Genomic DNA, 11,304 nt, shown 5'->3' with positions numbered 1-11,304 from the left:
CCGGGAGACTCTTGAGAATAGTTAAGTGATGTTTTATTGTCTTACTGACCTGATAATTTTTTTAAAAGAAAGCTCACTTCAGCTGCGACTGAGAGCCCGCTATTTTTTTGATGTTTGGCAGCTCGTGGCTCCACAGTGGCATCTGGAAAAGAGAGACCGCGACCTTGTCCGAGAAGTAAAGCAGAGCCGGGAAGGACAAGGGGGACGGTGTTGACGAAACATGGCTCACGGATGAAATTACTGTGCCTATATACTTTCAAACTCGGAAGTAAAACACAAATTTTAATGTGAAAGAGTAATGTGTTTAAATTGAAGTGCTATGTACTGTTTTTGTAGTTTTTGCTTCATTTCTTTCTTAATTTTTTTTTTTTTACTCAGTGTACAGAATTGAAAAATTACCCACGCAGCTGAAAAACACTCATGAACTGGATGTCGCCATTTTGGTAGCTTTTTATTTAGAGCGTGTTTCTAGGGTGTTTTATATCAAAAATTTTTTTAGTCTTGCTGTTCTTCTTATACTGCTGTCATTTTGTACGGCACTGTGTTTGTCAGCATGAAATGTGTTTTATTCAACCGTTATTTGAGCACACATTGTGACTTTATGTACCTGGATGTACTTGTACAAGGGCTACAGTTTCTTAACGTTTTTGGACGAACAATTGTTAATTCAAACGATGATGCTCTGAGGCTGGAGATCACACTCCTGATACACCAGGACCCCGTTTTGTATAAATTATTTGAGTTATCAAATGAGTCTAATTTGTGCAGACATGTGCATGTTCCTTCACTCAGGAGCCATTTATGGTGTCATTTTCTGACTTTGAAGGTAAAACGAGCAAAATTGACTTCTTCTGCAAATGGAAGTGCTTTCTGAAAACTTTAGTGTAATGGCTAATAAAGATCATCTTCATAAACATTTTGGCCTCACAACAGATCAACAAGAGACACTGAGATTATTTAAGATGATCTCCTTTTCTGATCTGTAGATTCATGCTGAACTAAGTTACAGAGTGCCTTTGGGGCATGGGTTTGAAGACATTTTGAACTCGGTTACTTACTCGTTACTTTCAGAGTAACTAGTTACTAGGGAAAGTAACTTTGGTTTTACTCAGAATTCTCTTATTAATGTGTTGCTCGGCTAACTGAATACCCAGCAAGGATGCCAGCTTGCTTACATGTTAGCACTATCCTGCCACAAGTGCACTGTGCCACCCAATGGCCTGAACCTAAAATGGCAGTGTAGTAGTGTGAGTGCAAGTTAATGATGAAAGGAATGAAACTAAATTGGAAATGAACAATGTTTGTTTTATGTGTCACTTTTTATCGTTCTCTTTTAATCTATTTCTATTGTTTCAAACGTCTATAAATGCAAACACATCATTTTGGGGTTGATGCAGCAGTACTGTAATCGTACGTAGTATCACTAGGAAGCAGCAGTGGATCGCAAAACACGGCATGCAGTGTGTTGAAACTTTTGAAAGGTATATTTATTTTTGCCATTGAAATGGGTAGAAAGTATACTTTTAGCAGTGCCAACGTTAAACTATGCCTCAGACCATTTACGAGCTGTAAGTATCAAAATAGTGCAAAAATGGTTCAACATAAACACAGTTTGTCCATTCTTTGTAAACTTAACTGAAAACAGCTGAACTGCATCAACTGTGCAAGTTTGCCCGTCAGTTCAGTATTGACGGGCAAACTTAAAAGTATTTTCAGCCTCACAAATAGTCAATATTTAACCAAAATAATATTTCCTCCAGTCGGGCCATGTAGATAAGTAAAATATGATGGTAGATTAAGTGCTTCAGTGGTCTAAGATTCTAGCCTACGTCATAGCGTCACGTGCGCTTTTTACGTCCAACACGGAAACTGCAGTCGTGGTGCTTTCGATTGTGCTCTGAACTCGGAAATTCTGCCTTCCGACTAGGAAGATGTAGGTAAATCCAGACTGCAGATGAGCTGAATATGTGTTTAGTAGTAATTTGTTTTTGTAGAGGGCTAGAAAAACAACCGTTTTCGAAGGCGTCGCCATATTGAAATCCCGGCTTCTCTGACGAGACTAACCAGAACGCCGTTTACTCGAGTGTGACATCATTCCCAGGTTCGTATTCCGATTTCCGAGGTAAAACGAACGCAACACACGAATAACGACCCAGTAACGATAAACGCGTCATTGATTTTGGCATAATAACTAGTTATCGTGCTCGTTACCACAATAATAACGTAGTTACTGTAGTTACTTAATAACGCGTCTCTACACTGCTGGAGACAAACCTGACAAGCAGAGACGCACAAACAAGCAGCAACCGAAGGTGGCTGCAGTAAAGGCCTGGGAGGGACGGGGAAACAGCTTTCGGTGGTTTTTATTATTATTATTATTATCATTTAAATCATCTCTGTTGTGTACATGCTTAAAGTTGATCAAAGAATAAAAATCTTTTAAAAAAGACAAGCAAAAAAAAACCCCCCTTGTGACCCTTGGAGTGGTTGTAAAATTGATTCAGTGGGAGTTTTTAAACAGAGCTGATTTTTAGTTCTCTGGGAATGTAGAAGTAATGAGAGTTCAAAAATGCAGAAAAAAAACCAAGGCGATTTATAAAGTATTACATTCCATCCATCTATCATATACTTCAAGGGCCTGTAACTTGGAATAGTGTGATAGGACTTCATGAGATATGCCAAAATTATGCAAATAAACCAGATTTTAAGGAGGTTGGGTAGGAAGCACTGTTGAGTCCCCATGGAAAGACCAAGGCAGATAACTTTAACTCTGGTCTGAGCACAAATAAGAATGATGATTTTTCTATTATTTGCTTATTAGTTGATCTGTTTGTTATTGATAAAAAGAAGATGCCACACAACAATATCATTAAGTGCTGACAGTGTAATTTTTTTTATTTCAGGAAGTGAAAAAAGAGGGTAATGCAGAGACAGAGCAGTGTCCAGCATACAGTGCACAAGATGTTTACAAGCATGCCAGGCAGCGCCACACTCGTCTCTCACAGTAACAGGCCCTGTCACAGCATGGAGACACCGAGACTGGATCACCGACTGAATTTCAATCTCTAAATCTTAACTTCCGGTTGGTGTACACGAGAAACAAGCCACAGGACATCTCCCAACAGGATACAGAAATGTGCAAACTAGCAGAGAGATCCCCAGACACTTAACAGATAAAGAGCGGTCTGAGCCAATTAGCTGAACTTCTCAAAAGATTTTAGCTCCGGTATCCATGAAGGAAACCTATGTCAGAGCTACTCGAGCTAAAGGTTGATAGGCCTAAGCTGACACAAGTCTCTACATGGTACATTATCAGAGTAAATCTTAAAAAAAAACCAAAAAAAAAACCTAAACAAACTCCAGAAGCAAGTCTACCGCATGCATCGGTTTCCATTTAGGCATGGAAAAGCATACATGCATTCACCAACCTCAATGATGATCATCCATCACATGCTTAAAACACTAGAGGAAGCCCACATGGAGCGAACAAACACCCTGTTTGTAAAATGTCACCTATAGACTTTTCATTAACCTAACCCCGACTCATAAGTGCTGCAATTCCCTACTTATAGTAGCTGGACCGCAGTGAAGCGGTGCCACCTTTTTGTTGTGATAAATAAGTGTGTGATTTTGAAGAAAAAGGGCAAGTAAAAGCATACATTCAAACACCCACCGGCCTTAGTGCTGGAATTGAAGTACAATACACACTGAGAAAAAGATGTAACACAAATAAATAGTTTGATCTTTTGAATATTTTTTTATCTGTAGCTCTTTCGATTGTTTTTCAGCTGCATTTCATGAATATGTTGCACAATTTCAGATCTGTAAAGTAAAACTGATACTCGCTTGATGCGATTCAGCCTTCCAGAAGTGATACAAGATACGATGATTCCTCACTCACTGCTCAGGACACAGTTTAAAGGACCAGACAACCAGATTTAACCCTACATTACCATCTCTCACACACACACACACACACACACACACACACACACACACACAAGACAAAGTTTTTCCATACAGACAACTATTAAACAGTGTAAAGTGAAAAAATGTTTAAAATACAATTTTAACACTGACTTAAGGAAAATACTTTTACCACCCCCTTTTTTATTTTCTTGCTTACCTCTAACATTTCTTCACTACTTCAGAACTGAAAGAAATAGGCCAAACTGTGAAAACATTTGTATTTTCCATTGCAACTAGGATTTCCTCTTAATAGAGAAGCAGATGGCTGTATTTGGTGGGAAAACAAAGTGATCTAAAGCAACAACCACTTAGTGGCAGCTTTTCCCACTAGAAGATACAAGAACAGGCTGTGGGATCTGCAGTCAGACCAAGGCTTCCTCCTCTGTCCTCGCAAAGGCTTTCCTGCAACTCGGAGGTGAAGCAAAAGCTAGTCCCGCTGTAAATGGATGAGGAAGGCTGAAAGAAGGCCTGGCGACTCCTCGGCTATGAGGAAACAGTCACCGGATTGAGCGAACCATTCCGGCTGTAAAACTTAGAGAAGGCCTCTTCGAGAACAGATGCGAGTCGAGGCTGATCGCCCTGAAATGAAAAGGCAGTGAGCTCAAAGTAATCTTTCTAATTGTTCTCTGATAGCAGTATGTGGTAACTTCACGGATAAAACCTCACCTCACTGATAAACCCCAGCTGAACGAGCTCCACAGCTAGCTCCTGCACGTTCTCATCTGAACAAAAACACAATATTTAAATAGTGATAGGGTTACAAAGCATTTAGATGCCTACTTTGTCCTGTCCTATCGTTTGTAACAGTTGCATCACCTGAGAAATGATCAGTGCCAAAGTCACAGGTTACAGCACTCAAATTAGATATTTAGTTACTTTTTCAAATAAGCATTTCATCGCTTAAGAGGTACCTATGTGCAGCTTAAAATAGTCCACCTGCACTACCTACAAAGCCCACAAGGGGGCCACGGCCCACACTAAGAAGTGAATGCAGAGCAGGCCGAACAGACTGGACAACATAACCAACTTGCGCAAGCTAACTGAAAAGGGGTGTTTATTTTTAGTGGGCAACACTGTAACATATCGGATGACTTTTAATAGTGTGACGTATAAAGTTACTTTTAAAAGCAACATTACCCAGCACTGCTTATGAGTGCAATGTAAGGGTAGCAATGCAACAAATATCAGCAGCAGATCGTAGCAATATTCTTTGAGATAGTGTGTATTTAAGTATTTTTTTGGGGGGAGGGGGTTTCTAAATCGTAGTATCATTAGTATATCTTTAAGTTCTCTGCTTTGAGTTAAACCTCTACAGCAAACCTGTGCTCCCTTGAAAAAGCATTTAAAACCATTTTCTCACTTGTGAAAGGCATGCAAAAATGAAAGCATGGTGAAATATTATTCTCAAAACAAGACACTCACTTGGTAACAAATCACAGCTCAAGTGCCTGTTCAGTTTGTCCTCAAGTTTCAACAGCAAGGTCAGCTGAAAGTAGAATGAAAGCAGTCCATTCAGAGTTCTAACAAAGCACGTTCACATGTAGTACAGATGTCGTTACTTCATCACTCAGCAGGTTGGCAGAGCTGTGACTTACGTGATGTTTCGTGCCCTCGTCAACAGGCTCAATATTACACTGCATCTGAAGGACCTTCAAGGACCAAAAGGAAAACTGTTTAATGCATTGACAGGTTGGGATTAAAATGATTTCAAGTTTTTATTATTATTATTTATAAAGGAAAATGCTGATAAAGACAACAGCCGTGCATTATCATTTTATTTTTATGGTATTAAAATCTATGTAGAGTAGTGCTTTCTGCTCTTACCTTCCTTGTCTCAAGCTCTGCGGGTTCAGGGGTCGGGGTTTTGACCGATGGGGGAACTATGGGTGACTTCACAGCCTCCTGCTGGGGTTGCTGAGGACAGGGGACCCCAAATGCAGTCAGAGGGTAGATTCCATTCCTGTTAAATCAACGTCAAATGTAAGCCACCACAGCTTTAGTTAAAATGTGGCAGTTGCACATTGCTCAATGCATTGATTTCAGTGCAGCGGAAACAACTCTCATTTCACTTTCCTTAGCCGATTTTGCCAACTGATCCAAGCTTTAAAGTGAGAAAATTTATAACCAACTGCAAATGTGTTAAAAACTGCATTTGCATTTCCAGCTGTTCTCTTACCTTACATCTTCCAGAAATTTGTCCAGCTCAAGAGCAGGAAACTGGGAAAGCCTGGAGCAAAAGAAAGACTATTATTTCCACTCCAGTAATTAAACAGTCAGAAAACTTTAGACATAGTAGGACTTAATGAAAGGCAATGATGATAAACTAAAGATGATCAAATCACAGAAATCATCAAATCTCCACAATTTACATTTCCTACATTTACACTCAGACTTACTTCATCTGAATCCCCTCTTTGCCCTCAACGATAACCAGGTTAGGGTCCATGTTCTTTGTCATCTCTTCTAAAGCATTTTCAGGAATCATGTCTGAGGTAAACAGAGAAGATCACTATTAAAGAAAAACACCGATCAATGATAGTTAGTTTTCCAAAATAAGAACAACATTACAGGCAATTTGTGTGACTGTGCTTAAGTCTTCAAGTCTTTGTGCCTGCAGATTGCATAACAAAGTATTTTGGCATACGATGGAAGAGTCATAATGACTGTAACTGCTAACCTGTTCCATCTCACTTATTTATGGTTTTAAAAAATATTGACTATTTGTCCTTTAAAAGCTGCGGACATTATTTCAAACTGCTTATGTTACTGCAATAAAGTCTAAGTATAGATATTTGGTAGGTGTGTTAGTGTTTTATTGGGGCTCTGCTGAGCAGAATGCCCAGTCGATGCTGCCAAAACAGCAAGCTTGAAGAACAGGGAATCAAGTGCATTATTAAAGTGAAAGTATGTGTTTATAAAGGATCAGATTTTCCGTCCGTCCGTCCGTGTGTGTGTGTGTGTGTGTGTGTGTGTGTGTGTGTGTGTGTGTGTGTGTGTGTGCTTTGACTCACGCTGGTGGCTGACAATGCAGTGTGCAGCCAGCAGCTTCAGTAAGGGCACCTCAAACAAGGCCTGGTGAAACAGCAGCTCCTTGGCTGTGGGTCGCTTACTGGGGTCGACCTCCAGACACTTCTGGATAAACTCCTGAAACACACGCAGGTTATAAATCTCTCTTCCAAACAGCCACGAGAACTTTAGATGCTTGCTTGCTCCTCGCTCACCCGTTGCAGCGGGTCCTCTAAGGACTGAATGGCACTGTTTATGGCTTCTTGGGACACATAGGACGAATCTCCGTTACTTTGGATTTCCAACACAGCCATCTGAGCAAGTGAATGGACAAAGGAGAGATTCATGAAATAAACAGGAGCCTTCAGTCAACAACAGTCGCTGTTATGGTACAAAAGAAGGATTTTTAAGACAGAAATAACAGGTTGAGCATTCACTGCTTTTGGTCTTCAGGCAAACTGCGCTCATATTACCACAGTAACAACAGAGCAGGTGACTAACAGCTAGGAGCAGAAAAAGGCATCGCCTCACCTCTAAGGCGCACATTCCAAAGGAATAGATATCCACAGCTGTGGTAACATTGGCAACAGCTGAAAGCAGACGGAAGCCTAATCAGTATCACAGAAACACAACTGCACACCTCAGCAGCATAAAACGATACACCCGGAGGACCTCACCTCCATATTCTGGAGCAAAAAAGTGAAGGCTCTTCTGCTCTTCTCGGCAGGTTTTCACATGGTTATTGATAGTGTCAGGAGCAACTGAAGAAAAAAAGAAAATAACAGTGAACATCTTCAACACAGAAACCAAACCAAACTGCTTTAAACGATCCGTGGAACCCACCTGAGCCAATTTTGATGAGGCCATTGTGCTGGATGAAGATGGTGTCACAGGTGAGGTTGCCATGAATGATGGGAGGTTCACATGAGTGCAGGTAACTGGAGAATAGCAAACAGTGGTCAAAAATAAAAACCAGGACCTTTGTACCATAGCTAACCTAATAAAGCTGTAATAAATGTATCTCATATTAGTGTAGCAGTGAATCATGTCAGTGCCACACCACACAAATACTGTGACAGAGAACACCAACCTGAGAGCAGAGAGGATCTGTGTGCACCAGCGCTTCCAGGCCTGTCAGATAAGAACAACAAACAGAGAAGTTAATATCTTTAAACATGATTTTTAATTAACTGTGTTTGATCTCTCAAATGTATCAACATTTCAAAATCCACCCACCTTTTCATTCATTGTCTTGTGGTTCTTTTTTGTCTTCTTCAAAAACTGTTTGAGGCTTCCTGAGGACATGTATTCAGTGATGAAAATAACCTGCAGACAAAAGACAATGTTGAATTCAAATAAGAATCCAGGCCATTGTGCCTGTGTTTATATCATTTGATGAAATGATCAAAGAATAAAACGATGAAACAAACTCCTACCCTCGCTCTGTTTTCTTTGACATCTGCCCAGTACTTATGGAACTTCACAATGTTCAAATGCTCCAGCTGGATCAAATTGTCAAACACGGCTTTGACTTTTTCCTTTGGTAAAAACAAGAAAAAAAATGAAACACTTTACTCATAAATGAAAAATCCCATATGTTCTTGTTTTACTGCAGACAAGTTAAAGAGTCAAACAGAGTCTAAACAATATTAAGATCCAAATCTTCTTAGCATGTTTGGACAGTATGCCTATTAACCAAAAGGTTAATATGCAAATTCCACAGTGTTAATTATCTTGGACTAAATCCACCCCTGGAGACAAAATTAGAATGAGAGAATCTAAAAATCTTGTTCCTCAAGGTATTTTAAAAAAACATAAACAAACGCTTTGAATCAGATGGATCATTGCGACAAATATTGCAGAGGCGAGATTGTCTGCTAAAATGTGATTTCAAATATGTTGAACTGCATTTTATGAAGGAGTTAGATATAAAATAAAGAAATGACATGTTTGGTGAGTATCCTAACGTGCTGTACCTACATTATAATCAATCTACTCCTTTTTTGGCCCTTAAAATATCTTTATAGAACTTTGATGTTATATTTGTTACAATTTCCACTGCCCTCTCGGCCAAATGTCTCTTGAAAAAGACATTTATATAACAGTCACTTTGCCAAAAAAAACCAAAAACAATTGCAGCATCTACCTTGTAATAGCAATGCTCTTTGTGGCTCAAAATGACTTAATATCACTCATGAGAGGTATGTTTGAGATAGTTTTGCCACAATCCTTTTTTGGGAATTACCATAAATCACTTTTTGGCACAACAGGAAGGAGAATCCAAAGTAGGCTGGAAGAAGACGGCGTGCACTTCTTCACTTTTCCAGAAAGGTAACCAAATCAATCAATCATAGCTCCTCATATCACGATGGACAAAGTCCGAATTCTTTCTGACTTTTTTAGTTAAACAAGAATTTGATTTGCTGCCCATAATTTTGTGACCTGTAGCATAAAACTGTCATTGCTGTTTCCACCACTGACTCCAGGTGTCGCCAAATCAACCAGCACTGAAATCTTTTTAGACAGCAAGTTTGAATCAGATTGTACTGTTCTGTTCTTGTAGTCCACACACTCCCTCCCTTCCAAATTTCTGATTTGTTTCTGCAACTACACGGGTACAGCGTGAACTCTGCTATGGGTTCTGGTCACAATGAGTCCAACAACTTGCCTAAGGAGCTTAAAACCAAAGAGGAAAAAAGCAGCAGTATTACAGAAAAGAGAGCAACAAATCCCATTAAAAAAAAGCCTTAAAACCATTGTTAGGCTGTTTTGTTGCTTCCAAGTATGCTGTTAGTTCCAACAATCATATAACTGACCATAACTGTGGTTTTTCCTGCATATACAAAAGAGGTTTTGGCCATCAATCAAGTTTAAATATCAGTTTTGTTTATGAGATTGCCAAAAAGCAGTACAGAAAGCAGAAAAATGCACAGGCTTCTGTCGAGTAAGGTGACAGAGACCTGCACCATCACTACATATAGGTCAATCGTGGTTACATGCGCAGTCACCCTGTGCTTTAGCTGTATTTTACCACACCGGCCTCGCTCTGCACCCACCTCTTGCAGTTTGAAATTCTTTCTTTCCGAGAACATGACCTCATTCCACACCACCTCGACTCCTTCTTCTGTGTCCATGGCCAAGTAAGCATTATCAATCCCAGGCACATTGCGCTGATTCACCTTTAGGGGAGTAAAAATAAATACATAAATAATGCACCAGGTGTTTATCCAAGTTAAGTTTGTGGAGAAAAAAAAAAAACTGCCCCCCCTCCCTACCTCTTCTCTGCGTTTCTGCCAGCGTCCACAGGGGCTCTCCTCCAAAATCTCTGACTCATCCTCACTCTCCTCTTCCTCATCCTCCGTGGCAGCAGTAGCAGGAGGCTGGGTCACCATGGACACCGGCGGAGACACGGATGACACACCTTGACCTGTGGGTGCAGCGGCCGCGGACTCCGGCTTCACTTCCTGGACAGTGTCCGGGGCCTGCTTGCTCTCCCCCTCAGACATCTTCCCGGTTGTGAGGCCCAGCAGCCCGCTGCAGGACACACAAAATGACCCACCGGAATATAAACGCCACACTACATGTCATTTCTCATCTGCTGGGGCTGTACGACTGTTATTAGAAAGCTAGCAAGGCAACAACATGTAACTACGTGGTGGCTGTAGCCGGCTAATCTAGCTGCAGGTGAAGAGTCACCGTGGAGACTTTGCAAAAGGAAGTTAGCTCCAACGGGAAAGGCCACAATAAGTCACAATTATGAGCACAAACACATGGACATACATGTTATAGATGGGAGATGAGACGATGCCAGCTCCAGTTTAACAGACTCCCGTCGCCGAAGAGCAATCCGGGCCGGAGGTTTAGCTCTGTCAGCTGCGAATCTTCAATGTTTCTCGGCGGAGTTGCAGCTAGCTTTGCGGAGCTACGTTGCGAACTTCAACGACAGCAGACACAGCTAACGAAGAGTCTACGAGACACCCAGAACCTTTACTTTACTAACTCTGACATTAAACGTCTGTCGCTGTTTGTACTTGCTAGACCTCGTCAGTCGGAGCAGTCCTCCGCCCTTACCTCTTCTCAAGACTCTTGCTAATGTGAGCTCTGACAACAGCCGCTGGTAGTGCGAGTAAACGTCACAGCACCACAGTCCTAAGTGTTGATTAAAGCATCACGACCATCACAGGAGCTCAGCACAGGAAGCACGGGCAGGCTAACCGTACCATTATCGTTATATCCTCGAACACAGTGGCTAACTGACTTGAGAGCTAGGTTAACATTTAGCTAGATATGATGGCGACAACTTCCAGATGCACACTGCACTACGAGCTC

General features: G+C 40.9%; 1 protein-coding gene across 1 annotated transcript; it reads right to left on the bottom strand.

The window, feature by feature from the left end:
• Positions 1–2,879: 2,879 nt before the first annotated feature.
• On the bottom strand, positions 2,880–11,304 carry nrbp1 (nuclear receptor binding protein 1). The gene is made up of 19 exons (XM_085371801.1): positions 11,047–11,304; positions 10,756–10,942; positions 10,251–10,509; positions 10,032–10,154; positions 8,412–8,513; positions 8,212–8,301; positions 8,066–8,106; positions 7,819–7,913; positions 7,653–7,736; positions 7,507–7,565; positions 7,191–7,289; positions 6,981–7,113; positions 6,366–6,456; positions 6,146–6,196; positions 5,794–5,929; positions 5,565–5,618; positions 5,392–5,455; positions 4,636–4,691; positions 2,880–4,548 (listed from the first exon to the last, which is right to left on the bottom strand). The coding sequence occupies exons 3-19, from the start codon at positions 10,479–10,481 to the stop codon at positions 4,453–4,455; spliced, it is 1,605 nt and encodes a 534-aa protein (XP_085227927.1). The 5' UTR covers positions 10,482–10,509; positions 10,756–10,942; positions 11,047–11,304; the 3' UTR covers positions 2,880–4,452.

The sequence above is a fragment of the Diplotaxodon limnothrissa genome, linkage group LG15 (assembly GCF_057381915.1).
Source record: "Diplotaxodon limnothrissa isolate DT_005_m linkage group LG15, D_limnothrissa_male_GT1.1, whole genome shotgun sequence".
In the NCBI taxonomy this organism is placed as follows: Eukaryota; Metazoa; Chordata; class Actinopteri; order Cichliformes; family Cichlidae; genus Diplotaxodon; species Diplotaxodon limnothrissa.
The sequence above is the reverse complement of the archived record's forward strand: the minus strand, read 5'-3'. Positions and strand labels throughout refer to the sequence as shown.

Excerpts from the sequence above, each read along its gene's own strand:
- nrbp1 (XM_085371801.1), bottom strand. The coding sequence starts at position 10,481 with ATGTCTGAGGGGGAGAGCAAGCAGGCCCCGGACACTGTCCAGGAAGTG. Across the intron at positions 8,302-8,411 it reads TCAAAGAAAACAGAGCGAGG|GTTATTTTCATCACTGAATA; the intron begins GTAGGAGTTTGT and ends TTTTGTCTGCAG. Across the intron at positions 6,197-6,365 it reads AAAGAGGGGATTCAGATGAA|GCTTTCCCAGTTTCCTGCTC; the intron begins GTAAGTCTGAGT and ends CTTTTGCTCCAG.